This window comes from Melospiza georgiana, chromosome 4 (genome assembly GCF_028018845.1).
Source record: "Melospiza georgiana isolate bMelGeo1 chromosome 4, bMelGeo1.pri, whole genome shotgun sequence".
Lineage (NCBI taxonomy): Eukaryota > Metazoa > Chordata > Aves > Passeriformes > Passerellidae > Melospiza > Melospiza georgiana.
This window is the reverse complement of record NC_080433.1, coordinates 60754712-60781845: the sequence shown is the minus strand read 5'-3', so window position 1 is coordinate 60781845 and position 27134 is coordinate 60754712. Positions and strand designations below refer to the sequence as shown.

The 27134-nt window shown below is 43.0% G+C and overlaps 2 protein-coding genes across 3 annotated transcripts in view; both read left to right on the top strand.

Annotated features, from left to right (window-relative positions):
* The window catches only part of ZNF800 (zinc finger protein 800), a 52507-nt gene extending 26430 nt beyond the window's left edge, over positions 1-26077 (top strand). Inside the window, exon 6 of the mRNA XM_058023676.1 lies at positions 26004-26077. Coding sequence (XP_057879659.1) covers position 26004 — 1 coding nt within the window. The 3' untranslated portion in view covers positions 26005-26077. The remainder of the gene's footprint in view (positions 1-26003) is intronic.
* A 250-nt stretch (positions 26078-26327) lies between these two features.
* The window catches only part of GRM8 (glutamate metabotropic receptor 8), a 307347-nt gene continuing 306540 nt past the window's right edge, over positions 26328-27134 (top strand). For both annotated transcript variants that reach the window (XM_058023672.1, XM_058023673.1), the window contains exon 1: positions 26328-26854. In XM_058023672.1, the coding sequence (XP_057879655.1) occupies positions 26345-26854 (510 nt within the window). In that variant the 5' untranslated portion in view covers positions 26328-26344. The remainder of the gene's footprint in view (positions 26855-27134) is intronic.

Here is a 27134-nt window from a genome sequence, read left to right as displayed (position 1 = left end):
ATGGAGTTGCATGGATGATGGGAAGGAAAGACCTTCTTGTGTAGTTCTGTTACTGTGCTTTTTTCTTTTGCTACCAGCAATGTCATGATTCCCAGCTTTCCTTTATCCTTCATTTCACTTTTGACTGCTCTTTGCTTTTCCTCTTCATTCTCTTTTGTTTGTTCTCTTTTGCACCTGTCTTCCCTGCAGGAAGACATTTGGTGTGTGGGGAGGTGAGGAGGCCTGTTACCAGTCAAAATATCTTGTATTTTTCCATTCCTTTCCTTCTTTCACACTTCCTGCTCTACTTCTGACAGCAGTGAAGCTTCCCAGTGTGAAAGCCTCCCCTCCTTGCTCTCACAGTGGGGACAGCTCTAAGGGCAGTCATTTTTCCATCCCTGATGGGATTCTGCATCAGGCAATCTTTTTTAAAATTATGTTGTATTCTAACTCAAGTTAGACTAAATTTGATGGTTTATTTTTTTTTATTTCAAACAAGGCAAACTTTATTTGAACAAAAATTAGAAAACCAATTTTTAAATTGAGAAAGCTTAGAACTCTTGAAAAAGGCAAACAAGATTTTTAAAAATCCCAACAATTTCTACTCTTTCAGGTGAGTCCTTGCTTTAGCTGATTCAGTAACTTCCTGAAGTTATAGCAAACTGTATCCAGGCTCCTCATGTCTGGGAGGTTCTTTTTGTTCTTCCCTGAGCTGGCAGGCTCCTTGGTGCTCCTTGGCATGTTCTCTTTCCATGCAATGGTTTCATTGCTTCATCTGTTGCCTTAAGCATCCCATGATCACAATAAGCAACTCTCCAAAGGTGTTCTTCCCTCTTCAGTTCTGGCTGATACTGTGTTTTCAAAAGAAAGTAAAAAAGAACTCGGAAGCAGTACATAGAGAAGAATCTGTCCCACAGCATTTGAGCAAGAGGGGTTGTCTTGAGCATTGGTGAGTGCATGGGAAAGAGTAGACAGGCAGCACATGTATGGTTCCAGTTGTTTTGTTGGAAGGAAACTCCTGATAAGATAAATGTAAAACAGGATTCTGAATATCATTACTCACCTGGGATTTTGGAAGAGCTTCACAGTTAAATCAGAGTATAATTTTATTAAAGTGTCCCTAGTGACTATGATGCCATTATTTATTTATGCCAGTGCCCACACTTAGCTAACCACTCGCCATACATTCAGGAAAGGGCAATCCATAGCCTGAGAAATTGTAGTCTAAGGCTGGAGAGAGGTGAATATATACAGATTAGCTATATTTATTGAATTCCTAATAAATCAGGAATTCAACATTTCATTGCTTGATTTGATAATGATTGCTTATCTGATATTAATGGAAAAAATTTGCTTATGATTGATCTATAAGATCTAAGAAGAGGGGATTTTATCTAGATTAAGAAAGATTTCCTATACTGTAATACAGTTTCACAGTTTGATCTGTATTTACTAATAGGTCTGCTTTCCTGAAACATGAGTTATGCTAAGATTAGCAATGTGCAAAAGTGTATATCTTAATCTGAAGCCTAAGGTAAAACCATTATTGCTATGGATTTAAGAGGAACAATTTATCAGGCAGGTGTGATATTTAAAAAGAGCTAAGGTTGCAGTTACACTTGCAGAAAGGCTGATTGGCAGGGAGGAGCAATAAGGTGCTGGTGATCTGTGTGGGAAGGGGTCTTTCTTGTGATGTCAAGTGTTCAGTGTGTGGATCAGGGTGTGCGTTGATTCTCTTTCCTTTTTAGTTCTCTGTTCTTCAGGTTTTAGCTTGTCCTCTGCTGCCCCAGAGATATTACTGAATTGTGAACTGAAATAATTTCTCCCACTGGGTCCCGCTAAGACAAGTTTCCCTGTAATCTGACTTATTACCATTAAAAAATATCTGCTAATATTTTTTTTCTTTTTAGCAGTTGCATAGAAGGTTAGGTGCCTTGCCCATAGTGTGGTAGGTGGTATGGCTGTGCTTGTTTCACAGAATCTCCTGTGCACATCATCTCTTGCCTTCAGTGAGAGCTTCATACCTTGAGCACACCTTGGCCCTTTTCCTCCCTGTCAGACCCTTTGGTAAGTGATGCTCATTCCTGCAAGCATGTATTGGTTACAGAAGGCAGCTGCCTGGCCACAGCAGTGACTTGAGTGCTGCTTGCTTTCTTTTCCTGTGCTCAGGCTGAAACCCAGGAGCTGTGAGAACCTCCTGTGCGAGCTGCAGAAATTCAGTATTGAGTCCTGTTTGTCACTGAGATGCAAGTTTGCCTTCTAGGAAAGTATGTCATCTGAGAGGCTGCAAAAAATTACTGATTTACAGTAAGCTCAGTTCAGTTGTTCCATGGGTAATAAATGTTCCCTTCATTTTAATTAGAATTCCTTTAGCTAGTGATTTTCATGTTGTGTTTTGTTGTACATGTCAGTCTAATAAGCTAAGAAAGTTTTCAAACCCTTGTTTTCAAAGCGTATTTTTAAGAAATGCAACTCTGGAACATTCTTGTGGTTTCTTTGTAACATTTCTTAGCTTTCTGTATTCTTAAATACTGACATTGGACTCAGGTTCCAATATTTGAATTACAATCTCAGCTGACAGAAGGTATGGATTTGCAGAAAGTCTTTCTCCCAAAACAGAATGGAAAGAGATGTTGACAATTTCTATAACTATAGGCTCAAAAGTAATCTTACAGCAAAGTTGAGACATTTCATTGCAGTCTGACTTTTAATGGGTTTTATTTTTAAAATTTTAAATATGATGTGATGTCACCAAATATGCAAAAATCATATTAAATGTAAAACCAAATCGTGTATTTAAAAGCACAAGAGAAGTGTCATGAAAATCAAAACATCTTAATCGTCTAAAATTCTTGTCTTATTTAGACTTCACCTCTCTCTGAGAATGTTCAATTTTGTGATGAGGAATATCAGGGAAAAAACCCCAATTAGCTCATATCAGCTGGGCAGTATATAGTTGACTACTTGTTACAGATTCATTCTTATTTACACATCTGAATGTCATACTATCCCTCATAATCACACAGTCATGTTATGAGCTTTTTTTCCCCACTGGCTGTCTCCCTTAAACCAGAATCCTTCTCTAAGTCCTTGAATTACAGGATACTGCTTTTCCAGATCTGGATGTTTGACCTATATTCTTTGTTTGAATGAAACTAGCATTTCAAGCACCACAGCCTCTGTGTGGAACTGACCCATTCTTATCCCTTCTGCCAGAATTTGTACACTAGCTGCAGTGATTCTTTTGTATTCAGTTCAATAATAAAGGTATTTCTTATAGTTGAGCCAAGAGTAGAAACTCTGTAGCAACACCGTTTGAAATGCTTCTGTTTAGAAATGTATAAAACCAATTTTCAGTTGAAATCCATTTTATATTCAAGAATCTGCCAACTGGTGATGAACTAGATACTTGTATGAAGTTTTTTCATCCTTTTTTCTTATAATTCTATACTTGTTTTTAAACAGAAGGTCTTTCACCATGATGTAAAATAGTTTGCCAAAGCCTGTTAAGTCAGTATAATTTACATTATCACCTAAATTTCTAATCTCTTGCAGTAATGGTATTTGTGTGACAAAACCTATTTTATATAATTCTTACTGAATGAGTTTAGTTATGCTACCATCCTCATGGCAAATGGCATCCCTATCAGCCTTCCATCATTTTGTGAGCAATCAATACCAGTCTATCCCTTTAGGTCATCCCTTTTAACCTTCTTAATACCTAATTAGCTTTTTGCCATTTTTTTTCTCCTTTCCACATTATGCAATATTTCTTAAAATCAATGTTAATCTTCTCTCAGACTTTCTTGTTTTTTGAAGAAACTCAAGGACAAGGCTCTTCCAGCTCCTGTGAGGTGCTGAGGCTGTCTCAACTATTCACACATCCTATTCTCAGATGCTGGGAGGCTGTTTGAGCTAAAGTTGTATTAGACCTGGATATGTACAATGGGGAAAGGTATTTCAGGTGAAACTTTATACTTGCTTGACTGTAATTTGGAGAAACGGGTTAGACTGAAACCTCTAAAATCTTAGAATGCTCTTGGTGAGGCCTTGCACGTTTGCCTCTCATGTTTGATGGCATGTGGTCAGCCAGACAGAAGGACAAAGCAGCATCAAAGGCAGCGTGTGCTAAGTCCCTGAGCATGGCCCCAAGCTGGGAAACAAGAACTGTCCCATGTCCCAGCTCACTCTGCCATGCTTGTTCTCTGAGACTTTGTGTCCCTTGCAGGTAACAAACCTGCTGCTTCCTTTTCTGAAAAACAAAGGATGGCATCTGTGCTCGTTTGTTACATATCGAATAGTTGAGATTTTTATAAATAATTTTACAATTTTGCAAACAGTTTTACAGTTTAAAAATGGTAAAATTGTATATCTACCTCTTCCCTACCTCAGCCGTGGTAGGGAAATAAGGAAAACATGCAGTCACTAAATGTGTGTGCATGCTTGGGGGACCTGGCTTAGGATTGTCTTTCACAACAAAGGCGTGAAGACAGTAGGGGAGAGGAATTTGCTTTACTTTGAGTTTTAATAAACTTTTTGATACTTTGCAGCCTTGAATTCGGTTTGACCTGCTGCAGCAAGGACCTTTGCTGAGGTAAGTTAAGGTATACTTACTGTCACTTGCAATTTGAGATTGATAGGAAGATGACACTAAAAAGACAGGTAGCTGATGGCCCTATTAGACTCAAGTATCAGAAAGGATATGTTAATATGTAAAGTCCAAACATGTACAGCATGAAGTCAGCACATGGCAGAAATCTACAATGATTTTCCAGTTTTCTTACTGTTTTTAAGAGCCATACATATACACATTCATATACATGTTTCTTAATCTCCTCTGGCCTGAGGAACTGGACTTGTGACTTGTTAAAACCACAAACAGGAAAGTTTGTTAAGTAAAACAAATCCATTTTAGTCATAAGTATCTGAATTGATCATAGCATCATTTATTGCACATGGCAGAAAGTATGATCGACCAGATAAAGATTGCATGCTATGCTTTGGACTTCAGAATGTGCACAAACTGTTGGTTTTACAATGCCCAGGATTTAAATGTTCTTCAAACATCCTGTGTTCCCGAAGCACATGGGACTAAATTAGTATTTTAGTAAACTGATCCCCTTGAGGACAACAGAAAAAAAAAAGCCTTAGGCTGGTTGGCCAAGTTCCTATTGATTTCCAGCTGGCAAGTTGATATCATCTCCTTCTTCCCGCTTACATAATGCAGTCATTAAAAAATAATGTATTGCTTTCTGTTTTATGATTGCATTTGATTTCTCTGAGAGTCTGTTGTAGCAAATGTGTGCAATATCAGCCTTTGTGACATTAAAAAAATTATCAAATTTTCTATGTATAAAATTGGATATAATTTCATCTTTTACTTCACTACATCACTAATCCTGCCCATATCTTTGAAGGAAATATGAGATCCTTTTGATACTTTGAGGGCAATAGTATGCAAAGCTATCATTGTTGCATACTATTTCAACTTATTTTATTATACTCTAGTCTTCCACAGCCCATTTTGTATCAGCTCTGGAACTGTGTGTGTCATCTGGCTTGGGAATATATTTGCTGTGACTACACTTGCCATGGGGTTTGCCAAGCTAAACAGAAACTGGCAAAAGCCTTCTCCATCCTGTGTCCAAAACAAACAGCCTGCTGTGGTAAGCACTTAGTCATGTCATTGTTCAGATGCTTATTTTGCTTACAAATCTCATTGGGTGGGCTTTCAGTAGTGTATTTTCTCAGAAAGACCCTTGAACAGATTTCTCTGTCCATACAACTGTAAACTAGTTTATGGTCTGACCGACCTTAAAAAGCGTGAAATTGGAGGCAGCCACATCTAACTTGATTCTAGTCCCACATACTTCATAATGTGCAGCTGCAGAACTGGGTCTGTGCTTTGGCATGCAACATTTTCCATAGCATTTTATTAATGTAGTAGAATATATAGGTGAACTTGTGTGTTCAACTGATTGTCGCCTGCAACTAACTGGTACTTACTGCTGCTGACAATATCTTCTCAGTGTACCAAAATCCAAAGGCAGGGTAAAACTTTGCTCTTCCTAATGTGAGATTTGGTTATTATATAGGCTTTTTTCAGTTGCTAAAACTTTGTCACCTCTTTCTATGTAAGATGCTACAGTATACCTGCTGGCCTCTTGCTGCTACTCCAGAGAAGTGAATGTCTCCCTGTGGCCAGTGGTGATCTCCCACTTGGACAGGACAAACATTCCTAGACACCCTTTACAGTTGGATAGCTGGACCGAGTTCTTGGTGTCTTTCATCCAGACATTCTGCCCAATAGCTGTTTAACCTTGAAAGTTTCTAAACGTCTTCGGAGATTTACTTCAACTTGGTCTGCAATGCTGCATCCCTACCAAATCTTCAGTAGATCCCAAAAGTGGACAGAAGAACATGCAAAATCCCTTGAAATGAGCCTGCCTGGCTCACTGCCAAAACAGTGTCCTTCCCTGTTGTCATCTTATTGCAAAAGTCCTATACCTTCTTGGTGATGTCTCATGGGCATCTCCTCACAGCACTGACTCTTTCTTTTTCACAGAACAACCAACAAACCCCATCTCTCTCCTCACCCAGCTAACCCACTCTTTTGTAGCGCTCTTCTTCTTATTGGACACAGCTGTGGCCTGTTAAGGGCAGGCCTGTTCCTAATCTTTGGTGATTGGTACAGCTGCAACTCCTCAGGGGTGAGACTGCCTTCTGCACTATCTTCATTTTCTCACATTCTATCCCCCCACACCTCCCTAGCAGTAATTATATGTAAAGTGTTTCTAATGGACCTCTTATACCTGTAGCACTCACCCAGGAGGCAGAGACATGCATGGGGTGCTCTCTTCCAGCTGAGGGACTTGAGGTTCACAGCCCCTCTGCTGTAGCAAGGCACTGTAGCCATGGGGCAGTTTGAAATCTCCAGGTGAAACCAGGCAGGTGTGGCTCAGCAGCCTCACAAGGATTTAGCTGTGAGAAGCAGGATGCAGTGCAATGGGGAGAGCAGGGTTCTCACTGAGTGACCAATCTCAAGTTATAAAAGGAGTTCAGGTACCTGACTCTGAATTTCATTCTGGAAGTCAGCCTAAAAGTTAGGCGTTGGCACCTTTAAATCTTTCACTGGATCTAACCCAAAAAGGTAGGAAAAAAAAATCTGAACCGTTCTTCTATACTTCTAATGATTTCATACGTATCTTTGCAATTGTGCACCCTGTAATGTTGATGGGTAAATGTCAGTGCTGACAGCTCTTGTGATTTGGGCCATAACTCTTGTGAAATATGGGACCATTTGTAAAGACCTGGAAGGTGGATGAAAACCAGGATGCACTAAGTTTCCATTAAAAAAATAAAATAAAAATAATTTTTTCTTTAGTTGGTATAAAAACCTTGAGAATTTGTCTTCAGTGAAAAGCTGAGGCCCAGAAGATAAATATGACTCCAAGTGTAATAAATGACCAACATTCCTAATTTCAGCTAATACAACTCTGAGCCCTGACATGACTTTTTGATTGAATTGTAGCTGCAGAACTGAACCTGGCAGAGTTATAGAACAGCCTGCTGAACATTAGAAGTCGTAAATGGATGGTGTGGGTACCAGACTGATCAGGCTTGAAAACAAGAAATCTCTCAGGTCATTCCAAAATAGATCAATTATTCATTCACCTGGCATTACAGGTCACTTAATCATATATAAACTACTGTCTAGAAAACTTTGAAATGAAGCTTTATTGCAAGCCTAAAAGGCCTGTTAACTTTTTTAACTCTAAGAGAATATTTTAGTGTGATTTTTGCAAGGAGTCAACACCCACAGAAAAGTTTTTTGCTTTCCCCCACACTATTTTACATCATTTTCATTTAAAGTTTTTTTTCTACTGAAGAATTATTGTGTTACATGGCACCCACAGGCACTGGTGATATCACATACAATGCATCAAGATGTAGTAATCTTATTACTACCAAGTATATCCTCAATAGCTGCTGATGACTGCATAATTTTAAATGTTTAAAAAAATTGTTCAGCCCTTCTAGTCTTTATGTAAGCAAGTAGTACCAGCTGATTAAAACATGTTCTTTTAGCAAAGCCGTTTTTCCAAGTAGGGTTGTTAATGGATGCAAATGTAATAACCTGGGGCTTATTTTAAGTTTTTACTAAGTTGCATGTGTTCTAAATACTCATTGAAGGCAGTGCTATTTTGAAGGGGTGACTGTTAAGAAAAAAATCTTTAAGCAAACATCAAATGAGAGGAAGAAATCTGAATGTCTCTATTAATTGTTCATTTAAACTCAAAATTAAAATTGGCTCCACTGAGTAAGAGCTTTAAAAATTAGCTACATTAGCCAAATTAACTTCTCTAGAGATTTTAAATTTAATTGTGAAAGAATATTTTTAACTGGAAAATACCAGATTAAATTACTTTTTTTTTTTTTTAGCAAATGTGTATATGTTTTAGTCTTAACTTCCTTTCAGTCAATTAAACTCTTTTCATGGCTGATGTGACAACTTTATATATTTCAGTTCAGAAGCAGAAGCATTTCAGAATCCCAGTAAGTGTGCTTGAGTCAAACATTCCTCCACAAGGCTGCAGTTATGAGTGTTGAGCATTAAAATCCTTTTTATCCAATGACTAGTTCATGGGATACAGCTGTATTGCACTGAGAAACCTGGGCCCAAATGGAGCCCCTTCTGGAAATCTTCTAAAGAATATGGATGTGTTGTACACCAGCACAAGCTTGCTTCAATTTCAGACTCCCTCTCTGGAAGGTGTTGTGCAAGATTTTCATGATTTTCATGGCCCCTGTGGGCTTGCAGGAAGAAAAACTTGTGTGCTGAATCAGGGAAAATCCTGTTTTCAATTAAGTTTTGTGCTGGTATTTCCTTTCCCCAGAGTATGTGAGGCTGCAGAGCTCCTCTATTTCAGCTGTGTGAGCACCAATATATCTGTGCTGACAGTGATCTAGATCTGGCAGAGGCTGGATTTAGGAAGGAACTGGCACAGACCTTTATGGCAGTGTAACCAGAGCCCACACAGCCCCCCTGTGCTCTGGCAGCCCCAATACCTGCTGAGACCCCCTTGCTGGGCTGTGCTCCTGCACTGAGGGGCTGGGTGTGCCCCAGGCATGGCCCTGGCTGCTGCTGTGAGACTCTGCTTTCCTCCTCCTTCCCAGGCTCCTGGAGGAGAGGCAGCCCTGTCACATGAAGAGGCAGAGAAAGCAAGGCTCAGAGCAGGAGCTGAGCTGTCTGTTCTGAGGTTATGGAGGGGACACTGAGGGCAGTGAGGTCTAGGCTAAAGCTAATGCCCCCCTTGTCAGTCTGCTGAGGCTCCCTCTGTCACCAGTGGAGAGAGATGTGACATCTGTAAGTCCATCTACCACCTTTGTTTAAGTCACCTGTTTGAGAATGAAGTGAGTTACAGTTTATATGCCTAATCCAATGGGGCATTTGAATCTTGGCTCCTGGACTGCCTGGAGGATCACTGTCAAGCTCCAAAGCTTGTCACAGATCATGGTGCACTCTTCAGCTTAGTGATAAATACATTTAGCATCTCATGACCTGCAAAGCCCAGCCTGAAAACAACTGGTGTAACCAACACATGCTAGTTAGATGTAGTGAAACCAATTATTTTGTAATATGGACAAGCTCATTCAATGTGTGCTAAAGCTGCTGGAGTTTATTTTTGCACATTGCTTCATGTGTCTGAAATTTCAAACAAGAGTCTGTGCTAAGGTTTTAAAAGTTCCTAAGTAATAAAGATACATTAGCATGCTTAACATATTTTAATCCAATCTCACTGCATTTTAAAATGAACATGAAGCACTGCATGTTGCAGTACTAATTTTGTAACAGTGTAATTTCAGATTTTAGTGAGTACAGTTTACAGTTATGTTGGAATACAGTACAGCTGCAGGAAATAAAAGCAATTTTTAAGTTTTTTGACTCATAAATCCATTGAAATAATATGAGTAATAGTGATGTTGATCAACAAACTAGTATTTTTATACCACTATGTACTGTTTATATGATTTCTCCCCTGATATTAGGAAATAGAAGTGGAAGAAGTGATTTTCTGACATTTCTTCTATGAGCTCTCATTCAACACTTGGCCTATGTGTATTTATCTTACAAACAAATTAGTAATATTTTAAAACATCCTTTTTTCCCCCTGATTTAGAATGAGTACAAGATTTTAAATTAAATTTTCTGTGAAGCAAAAATAATCAAAAGAGATGTTAGGGACACCTCAATGCATAATCATTACAGGATAAAATATCTCTCCTGGCCTGAAACTGATTTAAATCTTCATTATTTTCTCAATTTTTATGCAGCATTCCTGCAACTGAAGGGAACTGGGGCATTTTCAGGGCATTATCACAGCCTCCAAAGCTGCTTGAGCAAAAGACAGAATATCAGCCCCAGCTGGCACAGCTGTTTGGGCCCTTTCTTGAACACACTCTCTGCCCCAGTGGGTGTTTTTTGCAGGAAACTGCAGAAGAGAGGGAGACAAGGTGTGTAGAACAGGTAATTTAGCACAACAGGAGCAGAGCCATGGCGTGGGCACTGGGCCCTGTGTCCATGCTGTCCTTGCTCCAGGGGTGGCTCCTGGGACCAGCACTGCTCTGCTGGTGAGGTCTGGCTGCCCAGCGGAGCTGGGGCACAGCTCCTGTTCTGGCTCCATCGAGGGGCTGATCCTGCTGGTTTGGCCCAGGACAGCTCTGTGCTCCAGTCCCAGTGGTGAGCAGGGGTGGAAAAGAGGCATCAGAATATCAGTCCTAAGCTAAGATGCAAACATGGACATGTGCAATGAATGCCATCCTGGATCATGTTTGAAATTAGGGCAGATTCTTGATGTCAAGGAGTGCTGGTTTCAATCACTGGGTGCAAGGAGTCAGGAAAAGGATGCCTTCATGTGCTTCTGTCATGGCAAATGAACAGCACAGCTACAGGGTTGGAGCTCCCATCAGTTTCTCCTCTTAAATAACTCCAGCCCTTTATTTTTCAAATTTCCTTTTTGAAAGCGTTGAATACAAACTAAAAAATCAAAACAAACAAACAACCCAAACCAACAACACCAACAACAAAGCAATGTAATAATGAAGAAATCTTTTTTGTCTGGTCCTCAGTTATTTATTTTATGTTTATTTCATTCATTGTTTATTTCATCTTCCTTCAAATGCTCAAGCATTCTAATTTAGTCTGCCAAATAAGATTTAGACTATGAACTTTCCAACTGGATCGTCCTCAGTCTAAATACAGAGATACTATGTTGCATGAAGAATGTTTTATTTCTTGAAAGCTCTTAGCTGGGTACTTGAATTAATTCTTCTACTGAGGGAAAGGGTTTCAGTTTGAGCTCAAGTGCTTTTTCCTCAATTTTACCTGTTTTACTGGGCAATGGGCACATATATTTTTGTAGTAACACTTTTTTTGCCAGGCACTGATGATGTTTCTGCAGCAGAAGAGCATTAACATTGAGAGTTAATATGGACAGGAAACACAAGGCAATATGGGAGAAGTAGCTAGAGACATTAATAAATTCACTTTTTTGGGTCAAGTCTTCCAAGTGTAGTTGATGTAGTAGTTGTATTTCACACTCAAACAGCTCTATGCCATTCCTGAGTTGCCCAACAAGACCAATGAGATAGCATTTAAGAACTGAAAGTGCTTCTGCTGTAGAAGCATCATCAGTGTCTGCTAAAATATTCACCTAATTATACCATTAGTGGTTACCTGTCTTCAGGTCAGAGTTAAGCAATGAAGCACAGGAAAATAAATCATTAACCTTATTACCAATGACATGACTAAATGGCTTTTAGATGTCCTAGGTTATTTTTTTTTAATACAAGAAAATGCCACTATCATAAGAGTACATTACAACTGGTCTTTCTTGATTGAATGACTACCACTCATTGTTTTGCACTTTACTTACAGTTTAAACAATGAAGGGTTTTATTAAGATGACCTGATCATTGACAAATTAATGTAATTCCCAAACTAGAGATGCAGAGCAGAACTCTGGATGAATGTTGTGTCACTGTACACTTAATCTTCCTCACAACAACACCGATAGTTGCGCAGAACCTACAGCAAACGCAGTTACACACAAGCTTTCTGATCCTCCAATCTATTTAAAAAGTTCTACCTTCACTTATAAACACAAGATTGGATTGTGTACATTATTTACAGCTGGTCACTATTAAATGAAGTGTGAAACATGCCATACACCATGTTAGCTTTTAATTAGTTACAAGGTCTAGCTCTCTTAGAACCTCAGTGCAGTCTTTCAGCCCTGGCCCTCAGGGCACTCCTGGGGCAGTTTTCAAGACTGTAACCTGAATCTGGCATGGGATATATTTATTTTAACAAGTCATATGGCCAGTAGGTCTATAGAGCAACATATTTGGTGGTGATGAGTTGGTGGTCACATCACATGTGGCTCACCTCAGATTAAGTGCAGCTTGGTCTGCCAGTGATTGTAATGCTTTGGGTGCAGTCCTGGAGCACAGCTTCAGCTTCTGTTCTTCCTTGAGAGGAATCCAGTCCATGAGCCCTTAGACTGCTCTGTTACATTAACCAAAGCACATCAAAAAGAGGGACAACTACAAGGTTTACTTCAAAAGTGTGCTCATGATGAGGAGTTTATGTTAACATAAACTCCCCCCACAAAGTACCGCATGGGTGTAAAAAGTCATCATGAGTGAATCTTGAGCAGCAGTGTAACTGCATCTTGTTCATGTAAAGGTCAGCAAAAAACTGAACCCTGACTTTTTTTTTTCACAGGCAATTAATTAAAATGATTGCTTAATTTTGTACCAATTAAGTTTTAGGAAAAAAAAAAAGCTGAATTGTTACCTTATGAATATATGACTTCTTAATAAATACAAGTTTTTGGGAAGTATTTCCCACTTTCAAGTACTTGGCATAGAGGTGATTGACTTCTTAGGACCATTTTGATAATTTGTCAGCAACTCACTGTGGGAAGGGTGGGGGAAGGACTCATTAATGCTGGAGCATGAGCTACCACCAGAACAGGCACCATGAGAACCTAGTCATGAGCTGGTGGTGTGTGCTCTCAGAGCCTGAGCTGCTGTCTGTCTGTACCTCCCCATGCTCCAGTGGTGGATGTGCCTCACCTGGCTTTGATCATCCACACTGCAGACACTTACATCCGAGTCAGTTGTTTAGACTCTTTTTATAGCTCATGTGGAGAAAAAGACACTTCTGAGGCATGATTTACACGTTTTATTTAGATGTCTATGCTAATACCAGGTGACTCACTGCCTAGAAAGGAGCTATTTCTCTTAATTTCCATGTTTTTCTTTTACACAGGAAGCCTAGGGGAATGTTTTAAATACAGGAGTTTCCATCTTAGATGTTCAAGCATCTCTCTTGAAGACCTGTGCGTTTTGCCCAAGAAAAGTCACCTCTGAGAACCCAAAAATGTATTTACATTATTCTTACAGAACAGTTCCAAGAGGAATTTGCTAATAGGGCATACTCACACTCTTCTTCTGATGGATCTGGTCACACAGAGTGACACCATAACGTACCCAACATCAACCTTGTGAACTTACATATCCACTCAGAGAATATCTTCAGGCCAAGTGCTGGGCTGGGTATCTCTCTGCTGCCTGTGTGGACACTGTATGGGAACTCTGGTTTTAAGGGAATTTTCAGAGCCTCATCAAAAATGCTCTCCCTGCTCCCTGGTGCATGAGGGTAGGTCTTGCAACCTTTAAACTTACAATCACATTTCAAAAAAGTATTTTTTGTTGTCATCATATTGCAAATGTCCCATACCTTCTCAGCGATTCTCATAGGCAGCTCCTCACAGCACCAACTCCTTCTTTACAGCACAACCAACAAACTCCAGCTCTCTCCTCACCCAGCTAACCCACTCTTTTGTAGCACTCATCTTCTTATTGGACACAGCTGTGGCCTATTAAGGGCAGGCCTGTTCCTAATCTTTGGTGATTGGTACAGCTGCAGCTCCTCAGGTGTGAGACTGCCTTCTGCACCATCTTTATTTTCTTACATTCTATCCCTCCACATTTTTTTGCTTCAAGTGAGTGTTCATTCATGATTTTGACAATTCCTAGAGCTACAATTCTGCTGCTTCTGCCACAAGCTGTGAAAAGAAATGGCTGTGCAATATAATGCCTTGAATTCTAGGCAATGGATCAATGGTTTGTTTTCTTGTTGTCTAATAGGCAGTATTAAAAGCAGAATCAAAGTTTAGTTTATAATAAGCTTTGAGTATTTTTTTTTTTTAATCTAGGGAGTACACAGAGATTTTGTGCACTTAGTTTGCACCAAAAAAACTACAAAAAACATTCTTCTGCCTGATCCTGCTGTCCACAAAAATGATAGGAATACCAGAATTGAAGATTAGCTATTTCCATGCATTGCTAACTGAGAGGATTTTGCCAAAAAGTTGACAAAGTGTCTGGAACAAGGCAGAGCTTGATCAGCTCCACTTGCCTCTTGGCAAATGACATTGTATGCAAATAAATTATTAGGAAGGGTATGTAATTACAATTTTTTTTACAGCTATGTAAAATACCTGTATCCATCTGCTGTCATTTAAGAGGAAAGGTTAGGGTTCACATGTTGAAAAGGTAATGTGCCTTGGCTTTCTGATTTATAAACCTTTTTTGTACTTCACCTCAAAGATTTCAGCATTTCAAAGGCTAGTGAAGTAATCACTATATATAGCTTTTTATCAGTTTTTGTAAAGTGGCTTAGAGTGGTAGGTACTCTTAAACATGATTTCATTTTTCCTTTACTGAAGGACAAATTGAAGGACTAGGGGTTTAGAAGCAGCTGAACTTAGTACCTCTTAGACACTTGATCAATATAAAACCATACAGTCATTATACTAGAGGACATATGCTGGTGGAGACTGTTCCCACCATAATGGTGTAAGAATGGATAACTCCCTTTGGGAGTGTTGTAATTTTTAGATAATTAGCATCAAGTCTCTTCTATTTAGCAAATGTTTTGTTTCACAACCCTCTCTGCTGACTTCAGTGTTCTGGCTGGGGTGGGAGAGTATTTTGCCAGCTCATCATCCACTTCTATTTTGGAAACACTGTATTTGATTCATAACTTTACTATATCCTTTACTTAAATGTAGTATGTGTCCACCATTTTGGACTTCTGGGTGTGTCTCCACATTTCAATCACATTGAGAGGCAAATACTGTGCATTAAGAAAATCTGTCAAATTTTATGACATGTTTGGGAGAGATATGTCACTGTCATCTTCTAGATCTGTGTGAAAAAGGAGATGTAAGAGAATATGACACAAGACTTTGACCAGTATATAAATGAGGGCCAAGAGCCCTACTCTGCTCCCACGGCTTTGGCAGCCAGTGGTCAAGGCAATGGTGTGACCCTGGGTGAGGCAGCTGAGGAGAGCTTTGTGAGAAAGCCGTAAGAAATCTCCTTTAGGCTCCCCAAAGTGGTTTTAAGGTCTGATATTCCTTCTTTGCCCTTCCTGGAGCTGTTTCAGCCATGCCTGTGCCTTGCCAGAATCTAATGAAGATTCTGATCTCCCAGCTTGACTTCCTTGAGGCTTGACCTCAGACTTGCCTTAGCACTGCCACTTGTCCAGCAATCTCTGGGTTATGCTGACTTTGGTTTCTGCCACCAGAGCTGCTCTGCTCTGCTTCATAGTTTGGGTTTGGTGGGACTTACTGTCCCTGCTGTTTCAAAAACCCATTTACCAAACAATGCTCATGTGCTACTCCTTCCAGCAGAACAATGGTTTCCAGCTGCTAAAATCTTCTGGAATGCTGGAGTTTGTTGGACAGATTTCAAAATTAGAAACTGAAAATATTCTGATTTTGAAAATATCTTGCCTGGAAACCAGGCTGTCTTTCCTACATGATGGCTATCTTTCTTTTTAAAGTTCAAGCTTTTACATCTCCTGTTCATTGCTGAAATGTTTATTTGAAATAAGCCACAGTTGGGGCCTTCTAAAGCTATATTCTATTAACAAATGGTTGCACATTTTCTTTGGCCTCCAGATAATGCTTTCTTTCATAGTTACTGATGTGAAATGCCTTTTCTCCACCTTTTCTTTTTTCTTCAAATAATAAAGTTTGTAAAAAAATTAGTTTTAAAGAAGTGCACAAAAAGCACCCAAGTTTCTTTTCTTTAATGATTATGTTTCTTGAAAAAATTCAAACACACTTTTTCTGTAGCACCTTGTAACTCAGAATCCAGTAGTATCCACTATCACTTTAATGGAAGTCAGTGACTTTGTGGTTCTGTATTCTTTAATGGCTATTAAGCAGCAGGCTCTTGCTGAACAGTGATTATTCAAGAGGTTTTATTGCCTTTGTGGGTTTAATTCTTGTGTTTGAATAACTCAGGAAGTCACATTTCTTATGTAAGCAGCAACAAAAACCTCATCCAGAACTCAGAGTGTCTTCACACCATTTCGAATTTAAGAAAAAATCAGCTTCATTTGAATGTCATTATAAACTGTGCTGGTGATTGTGGTTATGGAAGAGTGCCATTGGAACATGAGTTACTTTGCTGAAATCACTGCTTGGATACACAGAGGCTCAACATCTTCTGTGTAAGAGTAAAAGAGGCACAGAAATTGACTGATGGCTTTGGTTTTGCTTGGCTTTAAAGAGAGGTTTACAGTAAACATTTATTCCAGTCAGTAGTTGAACCTGCAGCCTCCCAGGCCATGTCTCTATGGTCCATTCTAGCATGGCCCTGCCAGGCTGGTAATGTGTCAGATGCTGCCTGGACACTCAGGAGTTCACAAATAAAAAACCATAATTTAAGATCTCCTTTATGACAGCTTGGTCTCCAGAACTGGATTTCTTGCCTTCCAAGTTACTTGTGCAGGTAGTAGCTGTCACCAGCCCTGACATTCCTTCTGTGGAAGCTGACATTAGCTACTGTTGGGTTTGAATCAGAATGAATCCTGCTCAGAGAATCATGGACGTGTTTTGCCTCTCTCCTGTGTCATCTATCCTCACATTATAGAATGGCCATTTTCATGTGAAGCTTCTTATGATCTTCCCTGCCTCACTCCACCCCACCCCTCCCCAATTAATTTTCTCTGTTTGCATTTAGTTAAAACACATCAAACTTCAGTTATGCATTTATTTATCATATTCCCACCAAAAAGTCATTGTGGTACTCACTGTAAATATATGTAAAAGATACACCCTCAATGCCCTCAGAATAGTGCTATAGAAAAGATGTGGCCAGAAGAAATAGGGGGAGGCATCAGGTTACATTCGGGTTGGTGGCCAAGCTGGAAGCACATTGGAGGTTTCTGTATCCTAGCCTGGCCTCTGCCTGCTTCTCCAGCTGCAAGATTCACACGAGAGTTCAGGCATCATCTGCGCCCTCAGGATTTCACTTGGTTTTGCTTTGCTGAACTTTCTGTTAAGCTGCTGGAGAGGCAAAGTACAAATGCAGTTGGAAATTGGTCTATCTAACACTGATGATAACTCATGCATGGCTAATTTCCCTGATGGGAGTAAAGGAGGATTTCTGTTTTTAAATGGAATTTTGCTCACTGTTGAACATCAGGATATTGAGTCACCTATATGACTATATTCCTGATTTCTGAGATAGATCATTGAAACCACATCTCCATCTTCTGTCATGGATGATCATGGAAGCGTTGGTTGGACATATTTAAGCGCTCTTGGAATTCCTCCTTCCAGCAGTGATGCTCTAAGTGAGACAGCCGTGGGCAAAGCAAAGGAAGATGTTGTTCCTTTTAAGGAGAGCAGTTCAGGCTGGCGTGAACGGGAGGATGGAGAAGGTCTGGTCGCTGTCCGGAGCCGGACGCGCGGCCGCGCTGCCCCCGCCCCGAGCCCCGTCCCGCAGCCGAGCCGCGCCGCGGGTGCAGTTGCGGGCAGCGCCCTCGAGGTGGCGCCGCGTGGCCGAGGCTGAGCGGGGCTCCCGGGCGGGCGGAGCGGCCGCGCCGGGGCTGCGCTCCCGCGGCTCCGCGGGCCCGGCGGCGCGGGGCATCCCCGGGCAATGGTGTGTGCTGGGCAGAGCCGCTGGGAGCGGAGCAAACTTCCAGAGCCGTCCGGCGAGGTGCTCCCGGCCGTGGCCCCGGCTCCGCGCTGCCGAAACCTCCCTGGTGTCGGGGGGTAAATGGGAACTCCGCCACCCGGCATCCGAGCTGCGAGCCAAAACCGGGGTCGGGACAAAGAGCGTCGGGAATCTTATCCTGTGTCATCCATCCTGTGGCGGGGGACACGACTCCGCCGCCCGCGGGAGGCGGGATGGGGATGGAGGCTCCGCACCCTGGGGCAGACCGCGTTAAACAGCCCCGGCCCGCGCCGGTGATCCCTCTGTGTCCCTGTCCTCGCTCCCGCTGCCCCGGTGCCACAGCCTCAGCCTTCACCGGCTTCCCCTGCTCAGAGATCCCGCGGCCGCGTCTGCCGGCACCGCGCCCCGGGCGGAGCGGCTGTGCCGGGGAGGGCGGTGCCGAGCGCGGGCGGGCGGGCCCGGAGCCGCAGCCGCGACCGGCTGGGGATTCACGTGGAGCCGCTCCGTGCCGAGCTGAGCCGTGCCGAGCCGAGCCGCGCTGTGCCGAGCCGTGCCGAGCCGAGCCGCGCCGCGCCGTGCCGAGCCGCGCTGTGCCGTGCCGTGTCCTGCCACGGAGCGTCGCCTGCTTCAGCACCAAGAACAGCTACAAGTGTGGCTGGGCGCCCGCCCCGCCGAGCCGTGCCCTGCCGCGCCCCGCCGCGCTGAGCCGTTCCGTTCCGTGCCGCGGTTCCGTGCCGTGCCCGTCCCGCCAGAGCCGCGGTAAGCGCAGGCAGCGCCGTGCCCTCCCACAGACGCCCGGGGGCTCCGGGCCGAGGGCTCCTGGCGCGGAGCGCTCCGCCGGCGCGGGGGCCGGGCCGGGGGCGGGGGCGGAGGTGTTTTCTTGCTTGGCTGTGAACGGCTCAGCCGGGCCGGTGCGTGTGTCCGCCGCTGCGACTGAGCGGCAAGGCAGCGGAGGGTTGTTATAGTCACGGGGGCTGAGCCACTGACCCCAAAAAGTTACCTTGTGGATTGTTCTTTTTTTTTGGTGTTTTTGGTTTTTTTTTAGAGTAGGGGAGGAGAAGTGAGGAAGGAGTCAGTGGAGCAAGTTCGGCTTGGCTGTTCGCGAGTGTTAAACAGCACGACTGACACCGCTCTCCTGGATACCTGTCCCAGGCTGAGCTCTCGCATATTAAGCTGACGCTGCTGAGGGAAGCTGTCTGAGACGAGGCTGGTACAGAAATTACCTCATGCCATTCCCGATCTACACCGAGTATAATTCCAGGGACCTCCACAGTAACATGGATATGCAACTCTTTTCGATCAAGGTATTTGTGTATCTGTGTGTGTCGTCTTTAGTTCTTAATTTAAGCATTCAGGCGAAGGTAAATAATGCGCGTTTTGCCTCTGTTAAGATATTTGGGCTGGGAATCCCGGGCAATCCTCTCCGCCTGCTTCGTGGCGCCGGGAGCTTTTATTTTTTTTGCGTTAATTATTTATCATTTTTATTGTCGATATCCTCCCCCAATCAGATCTAACGAAAGAGATCCCGGACACGGTGCCGTCACAGCAGCGAGCAAAAAGGGAGAATCTCGGAGCTCCCGAGCAGCGAGGTCTCCCTTCGGCCGTCTGAGCCGGGTCTTCTCCCACCGCCGGGGGAGGGGGGTTCAGGGGTTTCCCCGCTCTTCCTGCCACCTCATTCGCGTTTCGCTGGCCGGGAGGGAGGAGGGGGCTTCGCCGCCCCGGGGGCACGGGCCAGCCCTGCCCGCCGCCGCCAAGTTCTCCGGGGCTGGGTCGGGCGAGGTGCCGGCCGCCCGCCCATACCTTGCCGGGCGGGCTCGGCTTCCTTGGCTCCGCCGGGGACACTCCCGCGTCCCTGGGGACGGAAGGGGCGGGAGGATCCCCGCCGAGCTCCGGGGGCTTCTTCCCCCGAGGAAGAGGGCGAGAGGCTGTACCGGCAGGAGGCGAGGGCTTAACTATCCTCGGCGTGGAGCAGCATCCCCCAGCGCTGGCATGTGCTGATCGCAGGAATGCGAGGTGTTGGCAGGTGGATGTATGACACGATTAAAAAACCCAAACCAAACAAGCCAACCAACAGCAACAAAAACCAGATAAATAAGAAAATGAAACGCAAAACCCGTACAACACAAGTTGTAAAGATCAATCAGTGACCCAAAGTGTATGGAAATCCAGCGTTGGCGTTTTGGAGTTTGCAAGCTTCGGACCTCTGGGACCAGGGATTCATTAAAAGAGACTTAGGTTTGCATCGAGGGGGGAGCAGAAGCTCATTAAAGCTGACTGGTTGATGCAAGGAGAGGAAGGAATCACCGGCGGCTGGAAATAAAAGACGACGCTTGTTTTTGCATAGCCGCTGACGGAGGTGCAGCGCTCCCGGCCGGGGACCAGGGCTCGGCGGGGAGCGGCGGAGCCCTGGCTCCAGCCGGGAAATCCGTATGTGCCTCCGTCCCCCGCCCCCGGGCCGCCTGGGCTGCCAGGCCGCGGCGGGAGGCAGCTCCAGCCCGTCCTACGGCCGCTCGCTGGAGGGAGCGAGGCTGCGGGGAGAGCCGCGACGAGGCTGTGCCGGAATCCCTCCACGGCGCACGCCAGCCGGGGTACGGATGAGCCTGGGAAGAGACAAAAAATAATAAATCGCTCGGCTAAGTAAAGTGGAGAACAATAGGGGGCTCCCTTCAAGGGAGAAGCGCGGCGGTGATGGGCGATGGTCGCGGAGTTGCGCGGGGAAGCCGGCTCGCCCAGCCCGGGGGCGCTCCCCGGGCCCCTCCGCTGGGCGGGGCCGGCCTGGCTGCGGTAGCCCTTCCTCGGGCCGGGAAAGGTGCCGGGCGCGCCGAGAGCCGGGGAAGCGCGGAGAGCCGGTGCGTGGCCGGCTGCTGGCTCCCGCCGGTGTGCGCCGGCGGCGGGCGGAGACGGGCGGCGGGGCGGAGAGCGGCGGCAGGCGCGGAGTGCTGAGCGCGGTGCGGAGCGCGGTGCTGAGCGCGGTGGGTGCCGAGGGCGCGGGTGCGGTGCAGGGTCCGGGAGTTGGCTGCGGTGTGCCGTGCGGAGGCGCGGGTGCGGTTCCCGGAGCGCTGTGCGGAACGCACGGGCGCGCCATGCGCCGGATACGGAGAGCGGGATACGGAGAGCGGGATGCGGAGCGATGCTCGCCGGGGGCACTCGCCCGGGGGACTCGCCCGCTCTCCGGGGCCGTGGCCGGGATCGGGAGTGCACACAGTGGGGGACTTCCCTGCCGGGTGCCCCGGGACGATTTCGGTGTGCGGCTGCGTTTTTGGGGGCAAAGTCGCTCTTGCAGAGCACCGGACTGCACCAGCCGCGCCTGCTCTGAGCACAGCTGTGCGGACTGGGGAGCGGGAGTCCGGTGGGAAGAGGGTCAAATGAAAGCAGAAACAACAGAGAAAGCTCTCCTAGGGTGCCTGGGAAAATCTTGATCATCATTTGCTAGACCAGAGTTGAAGCCTTTCTCTGAAGGTGTTAATACTGACGGAGTTCATTAAAAGTCCAAGCAAGGGCAGAGGAAAATACTCAATGTAGTTTTCTTTTTAAAAATTGTAGGCTCCTCTTAGTCTCACCCCAGCGGAAGGACCTGTGTTGGATTTTCACAGGGTAGCTTGTTTGGTAAATGGATATTTGCAGGGTAGGTGTTGTGGGGTATTTGAAAAGGGGCTGATCAGGCTGAGGGTAGACATCAGACTGCACAGGGATAAATAGTTCCTGTAAACGAGATGTTGAGAGTGATTCGCCTTGAAGTCCTGATTATTGTGGAAAGGTTACCTCTGTGGCAGGGGCACAGCAAACCATTACAGAAGAGCTGAGGTAGATAAGACTACTTACATCAGTGAAGAATTCTCTTGCAAGTTAGGAGTTGCGATGTCAAGGCCAAAGGTTTTCCAAATTCCCTTTTGTTGTCAGCAAAACCCATTAATCTTCTATATGTGTCAGGCTACTGTGTGCAGGTGGCAACTCTTTACCTGTTCTGTGTGGAAATTCAGCTATTTTCTTGTTGAGGAATGCTGTACAGGAGAAAGAAGCAACTTTGTGAACATTGATATGAATGTTACCTAGAGAATTCTTTCATAGTTCAGAGGTGTCAGTAGTAAAACATCAAAATAATCAAATTTGGGGTTTTTTCCTCCTCAGAACTTAATAATGGAATTTGCCATTGTTTTGTTTTCATTCAGTAAAACCAGATCAGTTTTGTATTGACTGGACAGTCTGATATTTTGTGAATGGGTTTTCACTCTAGAACTTCTCTTATCCTAGTTCACAGAATATTTGCTTTATTTTATCTTGGTACTGTTGCAACGATGCTTTAAATATAATAAGAGATTAGGATTTTTGGCTCAAACAAAATTTTAAACATTTTTTCTGAGGTATTTTTTCTCCTCACTTATAGCTGATTTTGTCCCTCAGTAAAGGGTTCATGTACGTCTGTCTGGCAATGTCAGCTGTAAAATATCCATCCTGCCTATGCTCCAGAGACTACTCCTTGCTCCTGCTGTCTGTAATTGTGAGATTTTAAAAACTGTATTTCCTGATGGACATTTTGAATCTTTCTACATGTTTTCAGCGAAAGCTTCAGTGCCAGCTGAAGAGGCTCTTTTAGGAACCTTGTTAACAAAATAGAAACATTAGCTGTATTTATTTAAGTATTTATCTGTCACTCAACCCATTATTTAGACTTTTTCATTAACATAAAGAGGTTCCATAATGAGCCTGTCTTTTAGTGCAATGAGTCTGTGGTTGGAGTAACGACTGCTCTGGGTTCATTCTCATGCACTGGTTCTGGCAGTGTGGTACAAAAATACACAACCTTGAGTACCAAATATCTCATAAAGCTGAATGATTTTATGAAGGAAGTAATTTCAGAAACCAGACACTACATGCACAAGTTTCCATCTCCCCTGTCTTGCAGTACTCCGCCTCCTTAGGTTTAAAAATAAATATATATTCTAGCAGAACAAGTGGAGGTTTGTGCTGAAATACTGGCTTTAAAAATAGCAATGTGTTCTGATAATGCCAGATATTTTTAATGAAATAAACCCAAGAGAAGCATGTATTACAAGGTGACTGGAAGAGATGCTTTGTGGTGCACTTGCTCTCGGGCTGTGCAGGGGAAATACATGAATTTCTTCTCTGAACTCAAGTTTCTAGTGAGCACCAGCTACTACAGTGGGGAACCTGGTAAATCAAGAATATATTTGCATTATTTCAAACTTTTATGGTCTTTTGGAAAAGGACAGCATTTTACTTCAAATGAAATCTCTGCACATGAGAAAAGTTCATTCAGGCTTTATAGCCCAGAGGCCCGTGCTTTTTCACTAAAATTCATTGATAAAAATGGAATTAATTTAGATCATATGCTTTCTGCTTAGCCACACAGACTTGAAATGTTCTGTAAAAGGTAATGTTAATCAATATATAAAAAGCAGTGTGCCATGAATAAATTAGGCAGTATAATAGAAGCTTTTATTTCTTAGGTAACATTAAAAAAAGACTAAAAGGTCTTAAATTTTTAAAAAGAACACTTTAAAATTTTATTTCTGTTTTATAGACAAGCAGTGGACACTTGCAGCTAAGAAACATGCTTCTTCAGGAAACCATGCAAGCTGAGGCAAGGCAATTAATGCTTATGAAGGCTATAATGTTGAAAAATGCTAATTGCCAATTCATTTGATTTTCAGTCAGTTCCAGATAAAGTATTAGACTGATGATCTTGGGCTCACTGTAGCCTCTCTGCTGTTGTTAGAATTTAGGTTGCAATAGCTTAATCCATCACTATTTGTTGCATGAAGACTGACACTTGCTTTAATTTCTGGGCATTTTTTGGCTGTGAGGAATTAACCTGCGGCTGAGAAAAGGGAAAAAAGCAGCATTTTTTTCCTTTAGGAATATTTTCCCTTTGTCAGTGATGCTTTCTTGTTCTCCACATAGTGTTAAATAAGAGTAGTCTCATCTTATATTGCCTTAGTGAATTTCTCCCTGTCTGGTTTGTACATACGTGCATGGACCACTGAGTTCATTGTGGAGCCATAAAGCAAATTACCTCCATACCTATTTTAGGCCTACTCTTTTCTATTTTGAACCTATAACTGTTTTTTTTTTTTTTCTACTAAGGCAATTGAAACAACAGATAACTGTGGCTAGTTAGTAGTTCAATCTTTTCTCTGTAATGTGGACCATATGAGAAATATCCCATGGGCCTGGATCAAATTGCACTGTAGTGTGAGTCAAGTTGTTCAGTTTGTGAATGACTTTGAGTTTGGCTCACAGGGCTGGAGCCCAGGCACCTTTGTAACCTGTGTGTCTAAAAAGAGCCAAGGGAGAGTGGTGGGATTATCACAAAAAACAGCACAGATTTTGTGTGGCTTGGATTGAACTCTGAGCCAAATTCAAGCAAAACTAAATGTCAAGAGGTGCAGTGATTTTATTCATACCCATCAAATGTTTCATTTTCAACTGTTCATTTTCACGGTGAGATAGTTTCACATTCAGTAAAAGTCTTTCCATTGTGAATCCTCAGGTCTTCAAATAGCCATCATTTGAAGACTACAACTTTTGTAAGTTTAGTGTTATCATGGAAGGAAATAATGTGACAAAATTAGTGTAAGAAGAGGATTGTCAATTTAAAGCATTATCAAAGTGCATTTTGAGTTTTGTTACCACATGATATGTAAAAGTTTTGTGGTTTTGTCTGTATTTGTCTTCCAGTGTGACCATATTTTTGGTAATAACCAGTCAGATCACTAAGGAAAAAGTAAATATTTACAGATGAGCCTGATGCCTGGATTTTCTGTACAGGCAGTGATAGGGACACTTGTTCAGTGTGATCAATTCCATAGCAAGTAAAACTTTTGTTAAAAAAAAAAAGGAATAAGGTAAAGTGTACCCTAGGATGTCCACTGCTCTCCATAGCCTGTAACAGATGTACTGAGAGACTGGTTCAGATGCAATTGCCCACAGTGTGCCTATCTAATACCAGGTAAAATTACCTCTCGCTTTCTTCTCCTCAGAGGTTTAAAAATTTATTCAGGCACATATAATTTTGTTAAGAATTGAAATAAATAAATGCCTTCACTTGAGAATTAAAGTGTGGGCAATTTGGAGATATTTATAACAGTCAGTCAGGTGTTTAGATATGTAGGCTGAAATCCTCATCTCGTTAAAATCAGTGGGATCCCTCCAAATGTCAGTGCAGGCACAACATTGTTCCTATTTAATGTGGTCCAAATGCAAGCAGAGAATAGAGAAAATAGACCTTGTTAATGTTAAACCTCAGCTCAAGTCAAATGTTGAAAAAGGAACATTGGATGTTTAGCTAGTTTCCCAACATAATATGTTGTGTTCTTTTTACTTGAGAAATCAGCTACCTTTTCATAAAAATAATTTAGTGTTAGACATTATCTTGAAGGAGATTTAGATATATAGTTAGGCCCCCCTCAAAGTGAATTCCATTGGACAAATAATCAGTCTCACATCCAAATGAATTGAATGTGCTTGTACTGCATTGGGTGAAGGGTGTACTTAAATTCAGGCGCCCTGATTACTCCATTGTCATAAATGAGACCTCTCCAGGAGTGAGAGTGTAAGTGGTTATTGCTCTTCTGTAGGCTGGAGCAGAATAATAACGTTGAACAGAATAATGCAGCAAAACAGAAAATACAGTGTGTTATGGATCAGGTCTGTTTCTGAGTGCCATGCAACATGAAGGTAAATATGAATTACTGCTCAGAATCTGAACACCAAGCTAAGTTTAGTTCCCCTGATTCGGCTCTTGCTCTGCTGGCATCATCAATTTCCTGGCTTATAGTACAGTGCAGCCAGGTGTTCAAATTCACTGAAGGCCAAGATTTGCTAAGTTAAAGAACATTGAAAGTAAAACCTAGGTGATGTAACTGCTATTCAAAAGTAAATACACTGTGTGACAGGTATAAAACTGCTGAAGTAAATGGTATTTCTCACTGTTTTTTAAATTTCTTTTTTTTTTTCAGAAGTACCTCAGCTGTAGGGCAAAATACAAGGACATAAGCTACTGACCTCCTTTTAGCATCAGGATCAGATGTACTACCCTACTCCTCACCATCAATTAAGATCAATTTGAAAATCCGCCTCAAAAAAGCTGGTCAACCCGTTCTGTCAGTGGACATCTTTTGTAAAACACATTTTATGTACTTCTGCTGAGATCTTCTTTTCTACCTACCCGCCGCATGGTTCTATATTACTTATTGGGCACTGATGGTAGCCTCCAGAAAGTGCAGCTTCAAATGGTCAGCCTCATCCTTTAGCAAGAAGAAAACCTGGATACTGGATAGCAACAACGTCTTCAGAGAAAATGGTATACGAAGGCAAACGATTGGTTTCCTGCCATTGTTTCTTCCTGTTAACAGCCAAGTTCTACTGGATGCTCACTCTGATGCAGAGGACTCACGGCCAGGAGTATGCCCACTCCATTCGCCTGGATGGGGACATCATCCTGGGAGGACTGTTCCCTGTTCATGCAAAAGGGGATAGAGGGGTGCCTTGTGGGGAGCTCAAGAAGGAGAAGGGGATCCACAGACTGGAGGCAATGCTGTATGCAGTTGATCAAATTAATAAAGACCCTGATCTTCTTGCCAATATCACCTTGGGTGTCCGGATCCTCGATACGTGTTCCAGGGACACTTATGCGTTGGAGCAGTCCTTAACATTTGTGCAAGCGTTGATAGAAAAAGATGGTTCAGACGTCAAGTGTGCAAATGGTGATCCACCTATTTTCACTAAGCCAGACAAGATATCAGGTGTAATAGGTGCTGCAGCAAGTTCTGTGTCCATTATGGTCGCAAATATTTTGAGACTCTTTAAGGTAAGTAACATTTTCTGTGGCTTTTTTTTTTTTTTTAAATTTCAAGAACAATGAAATAAGTTAAGTGGTTGTGTTGTCATACCTTCAAAAAAGAAAAGACACTTTTCACATTCAAAAATCTGAAATGGTTGGTTTGTCCTTTCAAAGCAAAGCGGGGAAAATACCTAAAAGCAGTGTTTGCAGACTCTATTTTAAGGTACCAAGCACTTCTCTTAAAATTTCTGAGCAATCTGTGCACATTTTAACTCTTTAGGAATTTGTATCTTTACTTTTATACTAC